Source organism: Thalassophryne amazonica, chromosome 3 (assembly GCF_902500255.1).
Source record: "Thalassophryne amazonica chromosome 3, fThaAma1.1, whole genome shotgun sequence".
Classification (NCBI taxonomy): Eukaryota; Metazoa; Chordata; class Actinopteri; order Batrachoidiformes; family Batrachoididae; genus Thalassophryne; species Thalassophryne amazonica.
In genome coordinates, this window is record NC_047105.1 from 125,945,709 (window position 1) to 125,969,701 (window position 23,993).

At 41.5% G+C, this 23,993-nt stretch overlaps 1 protein-coding gene across 1 annotated transcript; it reads right to left on the minus strand.

Annotated features, from left to right (window-relative positions):
* Positions 1-1,758: 1,758 nt before the first annotated feature.
* golt1a (golgi transport 1A) lies at positions 1,759-22,424 on the minus strand. The gene is made up of 5 exons (XM_034167723.1): positions 22,306-22,424; positions 12,985-13,076; positions 7,269-7,447; positions 2,041-2,104; positions 1,759-1,912 (listed from the first exon to the last, which is right to left on the minus strand). The coding sequence occupies exons 1-5, from the start codon at positions 22,328-22,330 to the stop codon at positions 1,883-1,885; spliced, it is 390 nt and encodes a 129-aa protein (XP_034023614.1). The 5' UTR covers positions 22,331-22,424; the 3' UTR covers positions 1,759-1,882.
* Between the last annotated feature and the right edge of the window lie 1,569 nt (positions 22,425-23,993).

The following is a 23,993-nucleotide window of genomic DNA, read 5'->3' on the forward strand; positions in this document are numbered from 1 at the left end:
GCAGCAGTCTCTGAGCCATTCCTAAACAACGAAAAACATCGACGAGAGGGTGGGCGACTCCTCACTCAAAGACTGCCCACAGGCGAATGACGTAACCGACAGGCGTGAAAAACTCTCGCATGCCCACGAGGGTTCAAGCATGTCTGATGTAATCACATGTGATTCAAATCCATATGGTTTTTGAAAAAAATAATAAGGTCGGATACTTTTCTAATAGACCTCGTATATATATATATATATATATATATATATATATATATATCCATATGATAAATGAATTATTAACCTCACAGCCAGTTAATCAATCAATCAATCAATCAATCAATTTTTTATATAGCGCCAAATCACAACAAACAGTTGCCCCAAGGCGCTTAATAGTAATAATCATTTAATATTTTTGGAACATAAGGTCTGCTTACTGCATTTGAGTCCTAATCTCTGATTTTGTGTGTTTTTGCAGCACAACACACAGCTTCTCAAATCGTAGCCTCAGACACATAATATTTCAGTTGTCTGGGAGTCTTGATGGCTTCCCCCACTTGTCTTCTCACACAGTCACTCAGTATGTGAGAAGTGCCTTTTTCAGAAAGCAACTACATAGTACAATACACTTTTTCAATGATTTTGATTTAATGATTTTTATGGTAGGAGCCCACTCAGAATCCTTTGGACTCAATTTCCAAAGGCCAGTATCTTTGAAGGGAAGATTAATGCATTAAGAAACATCCACACAATGTGACATTATGACAAAATTATATTTTTGTGGAAATTTATTCAATCATTATTCATTCACCGCCTCTTGCCCACTGACCACTGGGCTAGAGGCCAGTCCAGTCAGTGTATAATTCATACTTTAAAAGAACTGATAAAAATCCAGTTTAAAAAAATCATCTCAAACTGCACTTTTGACAGCTGTAGGCTGAAACTTTTAATTTATTCTGATTGTACCTGATCTGTTAGTGAACATGGTTAACTGATGAAATAAATTGTAGATTAATGTGATTATTAACCATCAGATGACAACGTAAAACCTCTTAACTCATTCTAAAGTCAGTTTTAAGCAGAAATGAAGCGATAATCGGTGACGCTTTGAAATGACGGTTGTGCAGTGAACGCAACAGCTAGCAGCTTGTGTAGCCGCGGCGCTCTGATCACTTCCTCCGTCTTTTATGTTGAAATAATGCTGAATTTATGTGTAAATGATTGTTGTACAAAAGCGTCAGATATCTGTCTCTGAGACCGGTGATGACTGGAGTGCAGTTTGAAGCAGAAACGAGTGATAGTCAGTGAACCGCGGCTGATGACACATACGCAGTGAAGGCAAGGCGGACCGATTTTTAGGCAGGGCCGTTCGGTCTACGACACGGGTTCAGTATAGCTCCGCACATTTGGCCCCTAAATGGTAGCATGTTTTCAGTTGTCCTTCCTCTCTGGAGATGTCTGGGTATAAACACTGGCCTGGTGGTCCTCAGGGCCTTATACTGTAGGTCATATAGTTCTTCTTTCTCTACTTCAAATAAATGAAAAGACAGCTAACTTAAGTAATGCAGTCAGATTGTAGACTAAAATATTTTCCAGTTTGTTTTACTTATGTATGATAAGGAAGGTGTTTCTGCTTAGACTGTCTTGCTGGTCCCAGGGTGATGCCCACAAAGTGCAGCCTGGTAGGAGACAACTTTGTCCATTGGCCCACTGAGTCTACACTGTGTGACAGTTTGGGAAACCCCGAATATTAAATACACAAAACAGAATCAACATAAAAATAAATATTTGTACTGATCAGCAACTTAGGAGTATTCAAATACATATGAATAGTTTGTTTCTCAACTGTTTCTGACAGAATTCTGCAAGTCCATCTTTAATGTCTTCCAAAATCTTCCCATCAGACCTCTGAGGAGCTGGTTGAGAAAAACTGAAAGAAACCGAAGATTTCATTCAAAACATCATCCATGTGTCAGGAATTCAGAACTCAATGCCTTAGTGTTTGTTAAAAACTGTAATAAGTCTCATTGTACTCAGCAAAGTACAAAGTATGCTTACTGTGTTGAAGTATGGTATATTCACAGCTGACAGGATAAAGCCAAAGGCGATGGGGAAGAAAGACCTGGGGACAAAATCAACACATCATGAGTTGTCCAACAGAGAGACACAACACTTGCTGTCAGGTATGCATTAAAAAAAATCCATTCTCAGGTTCATTGATCATGTTTTATTTTCCCTGTCAGGCAAGTTAAGGTCTTCTTTTTTTGTGTACTTATTCTTTGTCTTTCGGCTGTTCCCATTAGGGGTCACCACAGCAGATCAATCAATCAATCAATCAATCAATCAATTCTTTTATATAGCGCCAAATCACAACAAACAGTTGCCCCAAGGCGCTTTATATTGTAAGGCAAGGCCATACAATAATTATGTAAAACCCCAACGGTCAAAACGACCCCCTGTGAGCAAGCACTTGGCTACAGTGGGAAGGAAAAACTCCCTTTTAACAGGAAGAAACCTCCAGCAGAACCAGGCTCAGGGAGGGGCAGTCTTCTGCTGGGACTGGTTGGGGCTGAGGGAGAGAACCAGGAAAAAGACATGCTGTGGAGGGGAGCAGAGATCGATCACTAATGATTAAATGCAGAGTGGTGCATACAGAGCAAAAAGAGAAAGAAACAGTGCATCATGGGAACCCCCCAGCAGTCTACGTCTATAGCAGCATAACTAAGGGATGGTTCAGGGTCACCTGATCCAGCCCTAACTATAAGCTTGAGCAAAAAGGAAAGTTTTAAGCCTAATCTTAAAAGTAGAGAGGGTGTCTGTCTCCCTGATCTGAATTGGGAGCTGGTTCCACAGGAGAGGAGCCTGAAAGCTGAAGGCTCTGCCTCCCATTCTACTCTTACAAACCCTAGGAACTACAAGTAAGCCTGCAGTCTGAGAGCGAAGCGCTCTATTGGGGTGATATGAGGTCCCTAAGATAAGATGGGACCTGATTATTCAAAACCTTATAAGTAAGAAGAAGAATTTTAAATTCTATTCTAGAATTAACAGGAAGCCAATGAAGAGAGGCCAATATGGGTGAGATATGCTCTCTCCTTCTAGTCCCCGTCAGTACTCTAGCTGCAGCATTTTGAATTAACTGAAGGCTTTTTAGGGAACTTTTAGGACAACCTGATAATAATGAATTACAATAGTCCAGCCTAGAGGAAATAAATGCATGAATTAGTTTTTCAGCATCACTCTGAGACAAGACCTTTCTGATTTTAGAGATATTGCGTAAATGCAAAAAAGCAGTCCTACATATTTGTTTAATATGCACTTTGAATGACATATCCTGATCAAAAATGACTCCAAGATTTCTCACAGTATTACTAGAGGTCAGGGTAATGCCATCCACAGTAAGGATCTGGTTAGACACCATGTTTCTAAGATTTGTGGGGCCAAGTACAATAACTTCAGTTTTATCTGAGTTTAAAAGCAGGAAATTAGAGGTCATCCATGTCTTTATGTCTGTAAGACAATCCTGCAGTTTAGCTAATTGGTGTGTGTCCTCTGGCTTCATGGATAGATAAAGCTGGGTATCATCTGCGTAACAATGAAAATTTAAGCAATACCGTCTAATAATACTGCCTAAGGGAAGCATGTATAAAGTGAATAAAATTGGTCCTAGCACAGAACCTTGTGGAACTCCATAATTAACTTTAGTCTGTGAAGAAGATTCCCCATTTACATGAACAAATTGTAATCTATTAGACAAATATGATTCAAACCACCGCAGCGCAGTGCCTTTAATACCTATGGCATGCTCTAATCTCTGTAAAAAAAATTTATGGTCAACAGTATCAAAAGCAGCACTGAGGTCTAACAGAACAAGCACAGAGATGAGTCCACTGTCCGAGGCCATAAGAAGATCATTTGTAACCTTCACTAATGCTAAGATAGCTGGGTCAAGTGATGGCTTTTTAAGTAATGGTTTAATTACTGCCACCTTAAAAGCCTGTGGTACATAGCCAACTAACAAAGATAGATTGATCATATTTAAGATCGAAGCATTAAATAATGGTAGGGCTTCCTTGAGCAGCCTGGTAGGAATGGGGTCTAATAAACATGTTGATGGTTTGGATGAAGTAACTAATGAAAATAACTCAGGCAGAACAATCGGAGAGAAAGAGTCTAACCAAATACAGGCATCACTGAAAGCAGCCAAAGATAACGATACGTCTTTGGGATGGTTATGAGTAATTTTTTCTCTAATAGTTAAAATTTTGTTAGCAAAGAAAGTCATGAAGTCATTACTAGTTAAAGTTAATGGAATACTCAGCTCATTAGAGCTCTGACTCTTTGTCAGCCTGGCTACAGTGCTGAAAAGAAACCTGGGGTTGTTCTTATTTTCTTCAATTAGTGATGAGTAGAAAGATGTCCTAGCTTTACGGAGGGCTTTTTTATAGAGCAACAGACTCTTTTTCCAGGCTAAGTGAAGATCTTCTAAATTAGTGAGACGCCATTTCCTCTCCAACTTACGGGTTATCTGCTTTAAGCTACGAGTTTGTGAGTTATACCACGGAGTCAGGCACTTCTGATTTAAAGCTCTCTTTTTTAGAGGAGCTACAGCATCCAAGTTGTCTTCAATGAGGATGTAAAACTATTGACGAGATACTCTATCTCACTTACAGAGTTTAGGTAGCTACTCTGCACTGTGTTGGTATATGGCATTAGAGAACATAAAGAAGGAATCATATCCTTAAACCTAGTTACAGCGCTTTCAATTGTTTCCATCTCACCCTGTCCTCTGTATCTTCCTCTGTCACACCAACCACCTGCATGTCCTCCCTCAGCACATCCATAAACCTCCTCTTTGGCCTCCCTCTTCTCCTCCTGCCTGGTGGCTCCATCCTCAGCAACCTTCTCCCTATATACCCTAGGTCCCTCCTCTGCACGCCCAAACCATCTCAATCTCGCCTCTCTTTGTCTCCAAACCGTCCCACCTGAGCTGTCCCTCTGATATGTTCATTCCTAATCTTGTCCATTCTTGTCACTCCCAAAGAGAATCTCAACATCTTCAGCTCTGCCACCTCCAGCTATGCCTCCCGTCTTTTTGTTAGTGCCACTATCTCTAAACCGTGCAACATAGCTGGTCTCACTACTGTCTTGTAAACTTTCCCCTTCACTCTTGCTGATATTCTTCGGTCTACATTTTTTTGTGTACTAGGCTTTGATGTTACATTTGTTATAATTTGACAATACACAAACAAACTGAAACTAGGGGATGCATAGGCTCTAGATTGGGTAGTGTTTATAAAATAGGTAGGTAACATTCATCAATTTTATCTTTGTTATCAAAATTTATCAACATTATATTTGCATAATCAGACCAATCCTAAAACTCAGAATTTATAGTGCATCAGAAAAGTATTCACATCGCTTCACTTTTTCCACATTTTGTTATGTGACAGCCTTATCGCAAAATGGATTAAATACTTTTTTTTCCCCTCAAAATTCTACACACAGTACCCCATAATGACAATGTGAAAATAGATTGTTTTTTTTAGACTTTGCCCATTTATTTAAAAAAAAAAAACACTAAGAAATTGCATGTGCATAAGTATTCACAGCCTTTCCCATGAAGCTCAAAACTGAGTTCTGTTGCATCCTGTTTCCACTGATCATTGTTGAGATGTTTCCACAGCTTAACTGGAGTCCATCTGCGGTAAATTCAGTTGACTGGGCATTATTTGGAAAAGCACCTGTCTACATATAAGGTCCCACAAGTGACAGTGCATGTTAGAGCACAAACCAAGCATGAAGTCAAAGGAATTGGCTGCAGACCTCAGAGGCAGGATTGTTTCAAGGCCCAAATCTGGGGAAGGGTACACAAACATTTCTGCTGCTTTGAAGGTCCCATTGAGCACAGTGGCCTCCATCATCCATAAATGGAAGAAGTTCAGATTCACCAGGACTCTTCCGACAGCTGGCTGCCCATCTAGACTCAGCGACTGGGGGAGAAGGGCCTTAGTCTGGGTGGTGACCAAGAACCCGATGGTCACTCTGTCAGACAGAGGTCTCAGAATGATTCCAGAAAGGGCCAAGAGGGTGCAGGTTTTCTTTGCAACAACCCTCTCCACCAGGGGATTTCACTGATGAACATCACTTTGAGTACATGGAAACAGTTAATTAGTGAAATCACCTCTTGGCCCTTTCTGGAATCAGTTTGAGACCTCTGCTGTTAGAGCTCCAGCATTCCTCTGTGGAGATTGGAGAACCTTCCAGAAGGACAATCATCAGAAAGAAGAAAGCACTTCTGAATGGTGCAGCTATCAACCAATCACACCTGTATGGTAGAGTGGCCAGACAGAAGCCACTCCTTAGTAAAAGGCACATGGCAGCCCGCCTGGACTTTGCCAAAAGGAACCTGAAGGACTCTCAGACCATGACAAACACAATTCTCTGGTCTAATGAGACAAAGATTAAACTCTTTGGCGTGAATACCAGGTGTCATGTTTAGAGGAAACCAGAGACCAGCCCTACAGTGAAGCATGATGGTGGCAGCGTCATGCTGTGGGGATGTTTTTCAGTGACAGGAACTGGGAGACTAGTCAGGATTGAGGGCAAGATGAATGCAGCAATGTACAGAGACATCCTGGAGGAAAACCTGCTCCAGAGCGCGCTTGACCTCAGACTGGTGCGATAGTTCATCTTTCACCAGGACAATAACCCTAAGCACACAGCCAAGATATCAAAGGAGTGGCTTCAGGACAACTCTGTGAATGTCCTTGAGTGGCCCTGCCAGACCCAGACCTGAATCTGATTGAACATCTCTGGAGAGATCTGAAAATGGCTGTGCACTGACGCTAACCATCCAACCTAATGGAGTTTGAGATGTGCTGCAAAGAGAAATAGGCAAAACTGCCCAAAGACACATACACCAAGCTTGTGGCATCATATTCAAGAAGACTTGAGACTGTAATTGCTGCCAAAGGTGCATCAAGTATTAAACAAAGGGTACATGTGATTTCTTGTTTTTTATTTTTATTAAATTTACAAAAGTTTCAAAAAAAACTTTTTTTCATGTCATTACAGGGTGTTGTGAGTACAATTTAGAGAAAAATTTAATTTATTCCATTTTGTGACATAACAAAATGTGGAAAATGTGAATTGCTGTGAATACTTTCTGGATGCACCATATGAAGCAAATTTATTTGCAAAGTGAGAGGATCTAGTTTATAGACTAAAGTAATGTGCACTAAAACGACAAAAATCATGTTGTTTCATGTTAAATATGGTTTCCTCACCTGAATAACACCACAAACCCATAAGTCTCCACCATCATACCAATGAATGGCCATCGACAGAGTACAAGAGACACACCACCCAGGAAGAAGAAAGAACCACGAAACTTGTTTCTTTGGAAGAAGAATTGAACTGTCCTCTTGATGCCAATGACAACTGTCAAACCAATCAGAAACAGGATCTGCCAGAAAGAAAACAACAAGAAGGGAAAATGTTCAGTTATACCTGATAGTTATCATTCTGTTCTATTTACAGGACTTCTGTTACTGTGTGCAGACTCTATATACTGTTTTGATGTGTCTGTCTCTCATAGCTCTAAATACTATGCACACAAAGTCAACATGGCTGTGAGTCCAGAATTTTGAAGATTATGAAGGACTGTTTTTCAAGCAAGTATAGATAGGTCATATGGTGAGTTATGAATATCACTGTGGCTCTGTGAGACCAAAGAATGATCAAAAATAAATAAATAAACTAATGGCCTTCCTTCCTGCCTACAAGAACTGCCTACCTGTCAAGAACGAATGTCAACAAAGTCATGTCCATGACCCAAGGAAGTGGACCCTCCTACCCAATGATGTCCAAATTTACCTGCCAATGAAGTCGTTAGCCAATGACCCAATGCAGCCATTATTGGATTGTTTGAGTGAGGGCAAATCTTGGATGAGTGCTAATGTATTAAATCTTAATGAATCCAAGACAGAGGTTATCCTGTTTGGGGTGGGAGCACTTCCACAGCCTGCTCTGCTGATATCCTGGGTCCCCTGAGTTCCAATATTCACTTCTGTATGAGGAACAGCCATTTTAAATTTAATAAGCAGATCAGTGCTGTTGTTAGAACAAGTTTCTTCCAACTCCACTCCTGGCCAAGTCCAAGCCATATTTCTCTAGGATTGAGCTTGAGAAGGTTATCCACGCCTTCGTCACAAGTAAACTAGATTATTGTAACTCTCTGTATGTTGGCTTGGATCAGACTTTACTAAACGGCCTCCATCTTATTCAGAACGCTGCTGCTCATCTTCTTTCGGGAAAGAAAAAGTCCAACCACATTACACCAACCGGTCTTGGCTACTCTTCACTGGGTTCAAGTTCGTTATCTTGTTGATTTTTAACTTCTTTTAATTGTCTTTAAACCCCTCAATGGCCTGGCCCCAGTGTATCTTTCAGGGCTTCTTTTTCCTTTCACCCCAACCAGAGCCTTAAGGTCTTCTGACCAACTGTTGCTGGAGGTGCCTAAAACCAGATTAAAGACAAGAGGTGACAGAGCATTGCAGCGGCTGCCCCCAGGCTCTGGAATAGTCTCCCCTTTAATATTAGATCATCAGTGTGCCTAGAGACTTTTAAAGCCTCTTTAAAAAACAATTTTTTTTCCTCTGGTGTTTCCTAAATGAACGATTACATCTCTATTTTACTTTCATATTTCTTCTGTTTTTCCTGTTGATTAATGTCGACAAATTATACCTTATTTGTGGTCTTTTGCTTCCTTCCTTTTTTTTTATCTGCGAGGTGCAGCTCCATCCAGAGGTGGGAATGGGTGTGTTCTTCTGCAGGCCTCCCATCGTGGACACTAGCATGGACTCCCAAAATTTCCTGTATATTTGTCTAGTGTGTTGGTAGCATGGCCCAAGCAGAGAGTCACCCCTTTGAGTCTGGTCTGCTTGAGCTTTCTTCTTCAATATCATCAGAGGGAGTTTTTCCTTACCTCTGTTGCCGGTGTGCTTGGTCTAGGGGTTGGTATGGTTAGACCTTACTTATGTGTTGCACCTGAGGCAGCTTTGTTGTGATTTGGTACTATGTAAATAAATAAAATAAAATTAAATCAAATTAAATTATTTCCTACTACTTTTTACTCTTTATTTTACTTTTTCTTTTATTTGCTTTATTGCCTGTTGTAATTTTATTGCTATTTTTATTTTATGTATTTACAATTGGGGTAACTTGATGCCCATTCTTTAATTATGTACAGCACTTTGATCGACTGCTGTAATTTTAAACGTGGTTTAAAAATAAAGGTTGTGTTGAGCTGAGTTGAGTAGCGCAGCTGCAGGAAGAAGAACACGCCGAAGAGGGTCGTGGCAAGGACACATCCCTGCTTCACACTGCTCCTAATTGGGAAGGGGTCCGAGGATGATCCATCATACTGAACAGTGCAGCTCATGTTGTCGTGGAAGGATGTGATCATCTTCAGGAGCTGTGGGGACATCCAATCTGGTGCAGCAAAGCAATGAGTCCTTCTCTACTGACCAGGATGAACGCCTTGGTCAAGTCAATGAAGTCCATGAACAGGGTTGTCTCTGCTCCTGGCACTTCTCCTGCAGGTGCCTCAGGGAGAACACCATGTTGATTGTCAACCTGGTAGCTCTGAAGCTGTACTGGGACTCCGGGTACACCTGCTCAGCAGGGATCTGCAGTCTGTTGAGGATGACACAGGCGAAGGCTTTGCCGATGATGCTGAGAAGTGAGATGCTGTGGTAATTGTTACAGTCACTGTGGTCCCCTTTGTTCTTATACAGCGTGATGATCTTGGCATCATGCATGTTCTAGGGTACTGTCCCTTCCTCCCAGCACTGTAATGGTAGCTCATATAGGTGATCCAGGAGGGAGCCATCCTTGCCGGCTTTGATAACCTGCCGCTGCCTGGAGCTTTGCCACAGGCTCGCGAGTTGATGGCCTTGTGGAGCTCTACTATGGTGTGTTAGGTGTCCAGCTCCTCCATGATGGGCAGTGGGTTGGTGTCCTCAATGGCTTTGTGAGTGACGATGTTCTTGTTGTGGCTGGCGTGCCTGGCTGGCTTTTGTTGGTCTTTTGTTTGTCTTTTGGTTTTCCTTCCAGGTGGTGCGCATTTAGGACTGAGTGGCTGTGTGGCTGAGTTATCAGGACCTCACCCTGATCACCTGCGGCTCGTCAGGACTCACAGCTGTGGTGCATCTACACGGATTGGAACATGGTGGCATTTAAGTCTGGAGTACACAGTGTGTATTTGCCAGAGACTCGACCTTGTGACCAGACGGGTGAGATCGTCGTCTCGAGAGCCATCTCATCATCAGTGGATGCAGAGAACGTCCAGGTTTGATGCATGGTCTGTGAAAGAGGAGGGGGTGAGGTCTCACTCTCGTCAGCACACTTCCTGAGGTACGTTAGATTTTGTGACTAACATTTATACAGTCAGTAAATGTGGTGTCCCTCACACCTTATTATATTGAGCTGTTATGTTGGTCATTTTAATTAGCTTCCACTGCAGTGAGTTTGTGAACAGGGTGTTCCATGCCTGCAGGGTGGGAAGCTGATTAGTAATTAAGCCAGGAAGTGTTTGCTGTTTGTACACCTTTGAGCGTTCTCTCTGTGTGTTGAGTGTGGACTCACATGATGATTTCTTCATTCACAGACTCGGTTTGTCGCGGCCACCTGGGGGGTGTTGGCGGGGTCCTTGGGTCCAAACTGGTTCTGGCTCCAGACCGTTAGCGCTGCTGGGAGCGCACCGCAATCCACCACGCCAGACCGCGCACTTTTATATTTATCACATCACTGTTATGTTTATTAAACTCTGTTATCCTTTGTACCGTGCTCTGCTTATTTTATACTGGGTCCTTCAAACGCTGGTCGGTTCTCCGGGCTGCGTCCGACACATAACAGTAGTCTCTGGCCAAACATCACGGACCCAGCGGTAGCAGAGACGGTAACGCGCCGGGAAGGCGGCAGCAGACGTTCAGAAGTTATCCGGATCAGTTGCGGGTGCTCTCCGCCCGGATGGTGCGTGTTTGAGAACCCATTACTGAATACTGATTTGTGCTCTCTTGCAGCCGTGTTTCCTGTGTTTGTGCCTTATCCGTGGGTCGTGGTGGAGTGTGACTGGCGACGGCTTCGCGTCACGCTCCGACCGGATAAGAGGTTTAAACGGGAGCTGCAAGAGTGTGTCTGTAATGGGTGAACGCGCACGGCGGAGCTCTGTGGCACGGGTCGCTGAGCTTCCCGTGTTACAGTTGTAGCCCCGTTTCCCCGGATGAAGATAACTACTGCGTCTGTTGTGACAGCTCTGGCGTTATTTAGTTGAAACACATTTTGGTTGTGTGTTTACACGTTGCTGCGCACAGAAAAGCAGCATGAGTTGGGTTCTCTGTTACCTTCTCGGCATGTCTTTTTCCTGGTTCTTTCCCTCAGCCCCAACCAGTCTCAGCAGAAGACTGCCCCTCCCTGAGCCTGGTTCTGCTGGAGGTTTCTTCCTGTTGAAAGGGAGTTTTTCCTTCCCACTGTGGCCAAGTGCTTGCTCATAGGGGGTCGTTTTGACCGTTGGGGTTTTTCATGGTTATTGTATGGCCTTGCCTTGCAATATGGAGCGCCTTGGGGCAACTGTTTGTTGTGATTTGGCGCTATATAAGAAAAAAGTTGATTGATTGATTGATTGATATTTTGCCATATTTTTCTCTTTTCTGTATCTGACAGAAATCTATATATTTTATTTTCAGATCGACTTTTGCATTCATATGCACAACATTCCTTCATTTTGAAACTTTATGGAGAATAAAACCACAGATCCAACAACCTGCTCTGTTGAGGTTAGTATAATTTACAATGTGATCAGTGCACGATCACTCTGCCACTGGAAACAGTACATGGTCAATCAAAACCGTGGGACAGATCGCCACTCTCAGTATGTAGGCACTGTAGTAGCAAATCTCCCCACCACACCCAGTTACTCAGGCCCCCAAAGCAGAGGTATGCCACCTATAGATAGTGCTGTAATTGTCAAATTTGCATTTTGACCTATAACTCATAAACCATATGTCTAATATTCAAATGAGAAATAGCTGCATGTTCATGGATTAAACCAAATCTCATATTTGTAATATGATCATTTTTGATATACATGAATCAAATTTCAGGTTGCAGCCAATTATTTTTCAACTAGCGTGTTGCTGGTGGGGACCCACAGGCTCTAGACTGGGTAGTGTTTCTAAAACAGGCAGCTGATATTTTTCAAGGGTGATAATAAATTGTGCAAAGTTTGTTGAGTTGGAATGGTGTGTGATTCCAGAATGTTTTTAGACCTCAATATTAGACCTCAACAGGGTATAGAAGAACTCAGCCCTTTTATTTCCTGTTAATTACATAATTTGTTAATGTTAAGTTACTGACTTAATGAATTTATAAATTGTTTAGGTTCTTGATATCATATACACACTATTATTATTAGTAGTAGTAGTAGTATTTTATTTTATTATGAATTCTATTTTGTCATTTGATTCTTGAATGGACCACAATGGAAGTAAGGGTCTTCACTTTCTTGTGTCATGCATGTATTTTTAGTGTATTTACAATTATGTTATATATTTGCATTGAACTTACTAAATAAAATCACACACACATGCACTCTTTTAATATATAGATGATTTATTGTCCCCTGTTGGAATGGCGTGTGAGTATAGAATGTAATTATCAACGTCCATTCTTCAGTGTTGTTAGTTAATATCCATAGTTTCTCCAAAAATATTAGTCCTATCAATGTTTATTTTTGATGGTGTTCATCCTTGACCCAAAATACATAGCATATACAAAGGATATTTTTATACTTACGCCAGTTTCAGGGTTTTGGCGTACACCATATTTTAGTAGAAAATCCATGTAAGTCTTTGTACATGAGGCTCCTATGATTTTTGTTGTTGAGAAAAGCCAGTGGTGGTTGGATTGTGATAATGAGCAAATGTATGAACAATTACTTACATTGCCAAATGCAAGCAAGACAGAATCAAAGTATAGCAGTATTCCAAAGAGTAAGAAAAATGCACCAAATCCCATTAGACCTACGCCAATCTCTGGAAGACAAACATACAAAACACCATTATAACAATAATGCTTGTCACTGGATGTGTTATGTCAAAGGAATGATATGAATAAAATAACAGTATTACAATAACAGTATGTTGATTTTTTGGCACTTAATTTAAGCATATGTACGAATCTTTAAAATTATAGCAGAACTTGAGAAGCAGAGTGCGAAATCAGAATGTCTAGTTTTATGATTGTCCTAAATAAAGACTAAGATCCTGGGTTTCAAAGGCTTCCTGGATGTGGACATGAGAAAAGTGAATCCGACTACATAGGCCCTAATGCTCATTGTGCTTTTTTTCACAGCTCACCTGCAGGAGGTCATAGTTGTCGACTTTAGATAATTGTAAAATGTAGATGTGGAGACAAGAAAACCTGCAGAATGAATGAAAAAGTGCATTGCACTGTGCAGTATTTATAAGGACCAGAGAGATGCAGCAAGAATATGGTAAACATGTGATAAGGTGTGAGCTGATTGGTTGTAGTAAGAAGGTAGTGAGAATGCATTGGAACTGGTGGCACGTGATCAAGCACATGGTAAGAAATTAGTTTGAAGGTGTTAGATGAACCTGGCAGGGACATAGGAAGGGTGTAGTATGAACTTGAAAATTGCACATTTTCCATTACGACCACATCCCACTGCCTTTGCTGAAATTTTCAGAATGCAGTGTGGTATTCATGGCCTTTGTCCATGGGTGCCAATCTGACTCCAGAAAGGGGAAAGAGGGTGCAGGTTTCTTTGTAACCACCAACTCCATCAGGTGATTTCACTGATTAACAGGAGACAAGATGAGTTCATCAATGCAATCACTTGGTGGAGTTTGTGGTTACAAAGAAACCCTCTTTGCCCTTTCCTGCAGGCCGAATGACACCTATGTTTGTTTGAGTGTAATGGGGGCTTTTGAAGAGGTTAAACATAGGTTGTGCTACACAGACTGAAAGAAGAAAGAAGAAATAAGTAGCCTCTCACAGTCAGCCACACGTGTAAGTACAGTGTAGTTAGATGGTGGGACAGGTACTAAGTGCCAAGTGAAGGAAGTCTGTACAATATTGCATGGAGGTCTAGGACAGAACCTTTGGAGTGGCAAAAAGGTGTGGTGTCCGCATCTTTAAAAAAGGGTACAGGGGACTGTGCTCCAATTATAGAGGAATCACACGTCTCAGCCTTCCTAGGGAAGCCTATGCAAGGTACTTGGGAGAACACTGAGCAGTGGTGGGCACAGCTATCCAAAAAGTTAGCTTCGATAACAGCTAAGCAGCTAACTGAAAAGTTATCTTTTATAAAGCTAAACTGATAAACCACCCAAAAATGCATCGGAAGCTACAGCTAACCGATAACTTTCAAAATTGAGTTTTAACATCATGATCACAAACCCAAACAATGAATCACCACTTCTGTCTTTGTGCGCTCAGCCCACTGCTGGAAGCACCTGTTTACTATGTATTTCCTGTTTACTAAGTATTGTGCAACAATTGAGAGACTTTAAGCTCCACTCTACCACAGCAAAATGAGCCTGACTGCCAGGTTGTCACAAAAACAAAACAAAAGTCATTATTGTTTAACAGCATACAGCAGTTCTGCCGTGAGGCAGAGGGCTTGGAAAATAAAGCAGTTTTGACTTATGGTTTTGATTTATAAATCAAATTAATCCAGATAGAATAACTACACTAATGACAAGTCTGTCATTTGTACAAAGTTAAAATATAACACATATATTTTAAATTTAAATAATGCACTAATTCTGAAGTTTTATAACAAACACATACAGATACCAAAGGGATTATGGGTAAAATAAGCCTCCGCTAACACTGATTGGTTGACTCATTCAATGTAAAAACAAACACGTTAATGTGACGTGTGTGTTGGTTTACATACAAATGTGTTTTTGTAAAATATGCCATTTTTTCCATATGTAAACAAAAAAAGCCATTTGCAAATCCAAAAGTCAAGTTGTGATTAGATAACCGTCTGATATAACCAGGGTAAAAATGCATAGAACACACTGCCATCTACTGGCACCCAGATACTCAGACCCTAACCCATAATTCTTTGCATGCCAGAGAGTTGCTGCGGTTTAAACAGCACAGAGAGAAAACACATGATGACAATTGTAAATGAACATTATACAATCAAAATGTACATTTTTATTTCTTTTCATCAGCTGCAGCAAGAGGCTGCGGCAACTCTCTGGCGTGCAAAGGATTATGGGATATCTCAATACTTATGCCGTGTTCATACCAGACGCCACGTGAACGACGGCGGCCATGTAATCCCTATGGAAGGACACATTGTGGTGCCACAAAAGTCCAAGCCACGCAATGTGACGCGATGGACGTGAATAAAGCGATGTGAATAAAGCGATTTTTAGCAACATTGTGGAGCGATACCGCGTTGCATCGCGTCACGTCGCCCTCTTCCCCAAGTTGAAAAATCAGAACTTTTTCATCTTGTCGTGCTACGATGACCAGTCAGGGACTGGATATGTAGTGACGTGGAGATGTCTGGAGTTTATACTTGATGTGGACATGTCCTGTCTCTGGCAATTAGCCTGTGAGCAGGACTTATGTCCCTTTTGTCCTTTATTTAACACAATTATGACAGAGTTTTAAGGGACAGCAATGAGCTGCGGTAGCAGCAACTTTTTTTTCTTTGTTCACATGTGCGCGCATGAACGAATTGTCCGTGAAGATAATTTTATTAACTACACAGATGTGTAATAAAAGAAATGGTGACTGGTTTATAACACAATTATGAGAGAGTTGGAGGGGAGAGCGAGGAACAACTGCATCATCTAGTTTTTTTTTTCTTTGTTCACATGTGCACGTGACGGGACAGGAGGTCCTCAAACTGGGTCCAGGAGAGAGGAAGTACCACTTAAAGCGGCCGTCATCCAGGTGCAGCTCCTGCAGCAAATGATGAATTTGTGGCATCGCGTGGCATCCGGTGTGAACGCGGCTCAAGCAGAGCGACACACCAGGCGATGGTAGCGTGTCCATCACCAGGCGAGGGACACAAATTTGTAGCGTCATGTGGTGTCCAGTGTGAACGCGGCATTAGGGCGAATACTGCCAAGAACACTAGTGGCCAGTAGATGGCAGTAGAGACCCTGAAAACTTGCTAAAACAAATATTCCAAATAAATAATCTGTGTCTGCTACGTTTAATCTGTGTGGAATTGAATAAATGCAAACTGAATTTTAGACATTTTATATGTATTACTCTGGATCAAAGAGGACAGACAGTGTTGTGAAGACAGGAAGTGATTGCAGCTCACAGTGATTCCAATTAAAAATAAGAGAAGCAACGTGAGCTTCTTCTGGCATTTTTACATAAAACAAACACAATAATAAGTCTATAAACCCAGACAATATATATTCATGAGAGTTTTAGGAACAATATACAAAGGGTTTAATGCTGTTATCCGTGTGGCTCCTGATCAGAGTGTCTCAAATGCATTTCTCCTGTCGTGAACTTTTACGGGACCCATAATGCACTGCGGACACACCATGTCCACACTAAAACCTTTAAAATTAGTGCAATACTTAAAACTATAACATATAGCTGATATTTTCACTTTATAAAACTTCAGATGTGATGTTAATTTAAATAAATTGTCCAGAATTAGTTTGGGTAAAATTTTAACCATAAGTTAAAACTGTATGCCTCTGGATGACCTGGCTGATATTGCTGTCTTGTTAGTATGGTATCAAGATAAATGATTTTTTTTTTTTTTCTGATGGTTTTCAGAATTATCTGAAAAGCTAATCTCAGAATGAAAACACTAGCCTTGATAATTAGTGGTTAGCGGATTAGCAGAACTGTGCCCACCACTGACACTAAGAATGATCATCAAACTTTGGATTCAGGTGGAGCAATGTGTGTTCCATCCTGGTCATGGCCATTCTCTTCGACTTCACATGACATCCTTTTGTAAGTTGTCCATATCTCACTTGACCACAGATGGTGGGTCATCTAACAGAGCTCATGTCAAAGATTGGTCCTTGGATCACTGGTGGTCCATGAGTGACCTCTAGCAGTCTATGACTTTATTGGTTACATATCACATTTTAAATTCATGTTAATACACTCAACAAAAATATAAATGCAACACTTTTGGTTTTGCTCCCATTTTGTATGAGATGAACTCAAAGATCTAAAACTTTTTCCACATACACAATATCACCATTTCCCTCAAATATTGTTCACAAACCAGTCTAAATCTGTGATAGTGAGCACTTCTCCTTTGCTGAGATAATCCATCCCACCTCACAGGTGTGCCATATCAAGATGCTGATTAGACACCATGATTACTGCACAGGTGTGCCTTAGACTGTCCACAATAAAAGGCCACTCTGAAAGGTGCAGTTTTGTTTTATTGGGGGGGATACCAGTCAGTATCTGGTGTGACCACCATTTGCCTCATGCAGTGCAACACATCTCCTTCGCATAGAGTTGATCAGGTTGTCAATTGTGGCCTGTGGAATGTTGGTCCACTCCTCTTCAATGGCTGTGCGAAGTTGCTGGATATTGGCAGGAACTGGTTCACGCTGTCGTATACACCGGTCCAGAGCTTCCCAAACATGCTCAATGGGTGACATGTCCGGTGAGTATGCCGGCCATGCAAGAACTGGGACATTTTCAGCTTCCAAGAATTGTGTACAGATCCTTGCAACATGGGGCCGTGCATTATCCTGCTGCAACATGAGGTGATGTTCTTGGATGTATGGCACAACAATGGGCCTCAGGATCTCGTCACGGTATCTCTGTGCATTCAAAATGCCATCAATAAAATGCACCTGTGTTCTTCGTCCATAACAGATGCCTGCCCATACCATAACCCCACCGCCACCATGGGCCACTCAATCCACAACACTGACATCAGAAAACCGCTCACCCACACGACGCCACACACGCTGTCTGCCATCTGCACTGAACAGTGTGAACCGGGATTCATCTGTGAAGAGAACACCTCTCCAACGTGCCAAACGCCAGCGAATGTGAGCATTTGCCCACTCATGTCGGTTACGACGACGAACTGGAGTCAGGTCGAGACCCCGATGAGGACGACGAGCATGCAGATGAGCTTCCCTGAGACGGTTTCTGACAGTTTGTGCAGAAATTCTTTGGTTATGCAAACCGACTGTTTCAGCAGCTGTCCGAGTGGCTGGTCTCAGACGATCTTGGAGGTGAACATGCTGGATGTGGAGGTCCTGGGCTGGTGTGGTTACACGTGGTCTGTGGTTGTGAGGCTGGTTGGATGTACTGCCAAATTCTCTGAAACGACTTTGGAGACGGCTTATGGTAGAGAAATGAACATTCAATACACGAGCAACAGCTCTGGTTGACATTCCTGCTGTCAGCATGCCAATTGCACGCTCCCTCAAATCTTGCGACATCTGTGGCATTGTGCTGTGTGACAAAACTGCACCTTTCAGAGTGGCCTTTTATTGTGGACAGTCTAAGGCACACCTGTGCACTAATCATGGTGTCTAATCAGCATCTTGATATGGCACACCTGTGAGGTGGGATGGATTATCTCAGCAAAGGAGAAGTGCTCACTATCACAGATTTAGACTGGTTTGTGAACAATATTTGAGGGAAATGGTGATATTGTGTATGTGGAAAAAGTTTTAGATCTTTGAGTTCATCTCATACAAAATGGGAGCAAAACCAAAAGTGTTGCGTTTATATTTTTGTTGAGTGTACTTCAAAAGTGTTTCTCAAACTGCTCCAAACTCCAAAGTTCAATAGATAGCAATATACTGTTGTAATACACTGTCAGAGTTTTTGAATATTTGGGGAGTTAGGTGGTTTGTGAGATTTTATTTATTTATTGTTCTGTTGGTTAAGTGGTCTTTGGTGTGAAAAAGTTTGAGAAACACTGTTCTAACAAATGTCTTCTTGTCTACAGTAGTCTCAAGACCAGCTTAGAATTTTCATCTATCTGTACAGTACGATGGTTTATTGAGAACCCTCAGCTATGAAACGCCTCCTTCTATGGCTAATGGCCACTCCAATACAACTCTCAGAAACTTTTAGGGTTAAGTTGTGAAAGAACTCTGACATTACGCCTAGATTAAGAGCTATGGTCCTTGAAACACTGATCTTGAAGTCTGGTGAGACTTATCCTTCAACACAGAGCAGATTCCTATCTGCAAGACTTAGAACTGAATCTGCTTGAGAGCCACAAAACGTTTGTGGTCAAACGCCTTTACATTACATATTATTACATTACAAATTTCACATTTCATAGTACTGCTTTTCACATTCACCTTATATTGCACAGAACTGCCTTATTCAGCTTTCAACCAGATCTTATATTGCACTTAACCAAATTAAATTATTCACCTTCAACCAAATTAATGCTGGGTGAGCAAGGGTCCAACTCAGACAAAAAAAACAAATTAAAAAAAAAAAAAAAAAAAAAACCCACTGCAAACCAAAACAACAAACCAAACACAAAAAACAACCAAACAAGCATCAAATTCAGCCGAGGAGGAATAAACCCCTCACCCCACCATATCAGCACCCACAGAGGACGCCCTCTGCAAAGCAATATACACAGCTGTTGGCAGCCGATGAAATGTGGATGAAGCAACGGCCCCTTAATAGGAAGGGGCGACTCAAATGTGCGCTCTGCACACCATGGTTCCTCTTGCCTGCCAGTGGAGGCGACCGCACACGCAGACAGCATGAGAAGGAGGAGGAGAGTGAGCCGTGATGGACTTAACCACAAGGTCCCGTAACCCAGACTCACAGTAGACAGCCCTGGACCCACAGCGCATATCCAACCTCACGCACTCAACCATGAAGGAATCCCCCACAGACCAGACCTCTGTCCTGGAATGCGCAGCGTTTAGCATGGCACCTGCCCAAACAGCATTGCACACAAGCGTGCCACCACCTGGAACCCACTCCAGGTGGTGTGTGTATGACGCGCAATGTGCGCGCACTGGCTTTCAAGGCCAGGTAAGCACCGTCCGCCATCCACCTTAAAGGTAGACCACACACCAACATACCACATTATGAATCAAGAAATAAGTATTAAAAAAGCAATGCATTAATACACTATTACACATTATTGGTGAAAAACATACATGAAAAGGTGATCCACATGGGATTTTTTTTTCTGGGGGAGGGTCCTACTTTCCCTGTGGTAGACTTCACCACCCCTCCTCTTTACTGAACACGTGAGGCAGGGGTGTAGGTTTGGTCTCAGCTTTGGTAGGGACAATACCACCCCCCCGCCCCCCTGCCTACCACCACCACCACCCCCTAAGCCACTCATACCATTAGACGCACAAGTACAGCATAATACATAACATATGACGACATAATGCTGAATAATTTAACACTTTATTTACATTATTAAGTGTGTAGGCAGACAAAGAAATACCTTAAATAACAAACCCAAAATCACGAATCTATTCTATAGGCCTACACCTGAGAGAATAAGACAACAAAAAAAATACTTGTGGAGCTAACAAAAAAAAAGTTTTTGCAACCAAGATGTATAATCTATTCTCTTCATCAATAATGCAGTTGTAGGTATCTGGCAACCTAATTTGCCAACAAAAAAAAGGGCTTTACAATGATATATAGGGTGTATTACGGTAAACGTAAGCCTGTGATGTCATAACGCAGAGGAAAAACACGGAACTAGTGCGCCACTGATTCTCATTACCGTAAATTCTCATGTAAGCCCTCACGCTGAAAAATTTCAACACTGACAGCAAGCCAAGAACCCGTGCTTTCCAACAGTGTGCTATATGTTGCATATATTACGGTAAAGTGCGTTCGGTGACTTTTGAAACTAGGGAAAAGTATGAAAAAGAGCGCAAAAGTGACAGAAAAGTACAGACAGCAAACATAAATGTAGTAATTTTTGAGGAAAAGGCAGGGTGTTAGTGTCATTTGTGAAGGTGGGTGTGCAGTTTATTTTAAGTGTGGCGCACAGCATTGTTCGCAAGCCCCCGCCCTTCTTGTTTTTCTGCACCGGAGCAGTGTTGCCAGATATGAAATATGAAACTATCGTACCAAAACCTCAAAATTATCGTATTTTGGGAGAATTATCGTACACAAACAAAACGCATACAACGTAGCTATTTTAGCGTTTTTTTTTTTAATTTACAAAGAATTTTATGTCACATTTTTAAACAGTAATTATAGTAATGGGGAAACTATGGCACAAAAAGAACGCAAATGCACTACCAGACTAGAAAGATTTTTTTTTTTTCTGTGAAGGGACACAAACGTGTTAATTACCAGACTAGAAAGAGTCGAATTCAACCTCGAGGTCGCTGTCGTCATCCGATGCCATGGCCACTTGTGCAGATTTTGTTGAACACAGAAAAAAATGTTGACACCTCCATAAGGAACTTGAACTTTTTTTTATTCTTCTTGTATATCTCTTTGCTCTTGTGTTTTGTTCGTTTGTTATTGCATTTGTTGAAATAAAGTTTCGAAAAAAAAAAGATGTTGGTTGGGGAATCTTCCTGTCACGGTAAAGATTGGATGGGAACTCATTACTTTGTATGGAGAGGGGGCGGGCTTTCAAATGACTGTCCCGGTCGCCCAAAGCCAGCATTTGATTCCGCCTGAGTGCAACACCTGCAAAATGATTCTTGGGTGTCAGAGAGAGATGTGTGTTTGGGCAACCAACTGAAATTATAATACATATTGGATTTTTTCCCATTATTGATCGTACAGAGGGCAAAACTATCGTACAAATACGATAATTATCGTACATCTGGCAACACTGCACCGGAGCCACCCATCCTCTGCGCTCTGGGACCTCCCACTTTACAAATGAAGCACTGCCTGCCACGAGATGCGCTTTGTTTGTCCATGTGAGAAGAACGTGAGCTAATGAAATTGCAACATGGGTAACCCTGTCACTCTGGCACGTCGAAAACACAAAACGTGACGACTAAAATTATAGTATCGAGTTCGCAAAAAAATAGTGAATGATTTTGTTATATAAAAAAAAATTCTAAATATTGGTAGGGACTATTTTGCCATCCCAAAATATTGGTTGTGACTTGTCCCTATGGTCCATATGCAAACCTACGCCCCTGAAGTGAGGTCTCTTCCCTGTGACACAAAGCCTGAGCTCACAGATTATCATTCTAAACTCGCGCTTTATTGGGTGCTGAAAGACGTCCAGTTTCACACTAAGACTTTTGAGAAGAGAAGTGTTTGAGTGGAAGCACTTACTCTGAAACTCTGTTATCACCACCATAGTAATCCTTAAATGTCTACTTGCTTCAGCTTTAGCTACCAAGACTGACAACACAGAACGGGCTCTATACTGTGGCTGTGACCTTTGTACGATGATGTCATCAGTTTTAAGGTGATCATTAACCAGAAGCAGTACAAGTGTAACCCCTGTACTGGAATCTGGGATTCCCAGACAAAGATCTGACATAACTTCATTCATTTGCCACATATCTTACCAAAAAGTCCATGAATGCATCTCTCGCTCTCTCTCTCTCTCTCACACACACACACACACACACACACACACACACACACACACACAGTGTGTGTGTACAACCGCAATTCCAGTGAAGTTGGGACGTTGTGTGAAATGTAAATTAAAAACAGAATACGATTTGCAAATCCTCTTCAACTTATATTCAATTGAATACACCACAAAGACAAGATATTTAATGTTCAAACTGATAAATTGTATTGTTTTTGTGCAAATATTTGCTAATTTTGAAATGGATGCCTGCAACATGTTTCAAAAATCCTGGGACAGTGGTATGTTTACCACTGTGTTACATCACCTCTCCTTCTAACAACACTCAATAAGTGTTTTGAGGACACTAATTGGGCCTCATGTATCAAAGTTGCGCACTAGTGGCGTAAATTTACAGTGTAAATTTGAAGTACACCAAAGTTGCCGTGACATGTATCAAGCAGTGCGCACCTGCCTATTTCCGGCGTATGCCTGATGTGACCTTGATAAATGCGGCGGGTGAAAACAATCATAATTATAATAAACATGCCCATAAATATTCAGACACACCCTCATTTTACGACATGGAAGCCAGGAAGATGGCAAAGAAAAAGAACTCCACCAGTCACGACGCATGCCAATAGAGCGTCAAAAGCGGCCGTCGTATTAATTGTGGTGTAGAATAATCAAAAAAGTGTTACAGTGGTCCCTGGTTTATCGCGGGAGTTACGTTCTAAAAATAGCCCGTAATACGCAAAACCGCGACGTAGTCAGCGTTATTTTTTACGATTATTATAGACGTTTCAAAGCTGTAAAACCACTTTATACACTTTCTCAATCAGGCATGAACATTTTCTTACTTTTCTCTTGTGTGTAAACACTCTCAAAGTTCAAACCTTAGTAGAAAAATAAGACCAAACTGTTTTCAGGCCCAAACATTTGTTTGAGAAATAAAAATAGAACATTTTGCTATAAATAATTATGATGGCTTTTAGAACTAATGAATTTAATTTTAACGATCAACGTACGAGGTTGGACACATAAGAAATTATTAATAGTGACAGACCAGTATTTCACAGTTCCTCTGATCGCGCCTCTTCGTCCTGACACCGCGCCTTTTTCCACTCACACCTGGCTGCAGGTGTCTGTTTCCGAGTGACAAACACAGTTAAGAGTAGTTGTTACCGCTCTTTTCTCTTCTGGGCGAGAAGATTCTTATAAACAGACACGCAGAACACAGAACACTGTAAAAAAATAAAGGCATGCAAAATTGGACTAAAAACGCCGCGAAATGACGAGGCTGCGAAAGGTGAACCGCGTTATAGTGAGGGACCACTGTATTCTCTTTTCACATGTCAATAATTCTTGACATGTGGATATTTGCTGGCTCAATTAATAAGACACGCCTAATTTTTCAGATTTCTTTATTCTTAAAATGTAT

Excerpts from the sequence above, each read along its gene's own strand:
- golt1a (XM_034167723.1), bottom strand. The coding sequence starts at position 22,330 with ATGGTGGTGATAACAGAGTTTCAGA. Across the intron at positions 13,077-22,305 it reads GGTGATAACAGAGTTTCAGA|AGATTGGCGTAGGTCTAATG; the intron begins GTAAGTGCTTCC and ends TTTGTCTTCCAG. Across the intron at positions 2,105-7,268 it reads GGGTTTGTGGTGTTATTCAG|GTCTTTCTTCCCCATCGCCT; the intron begins GTGAGGAAACCA and ends TTTTGTCCCCAG.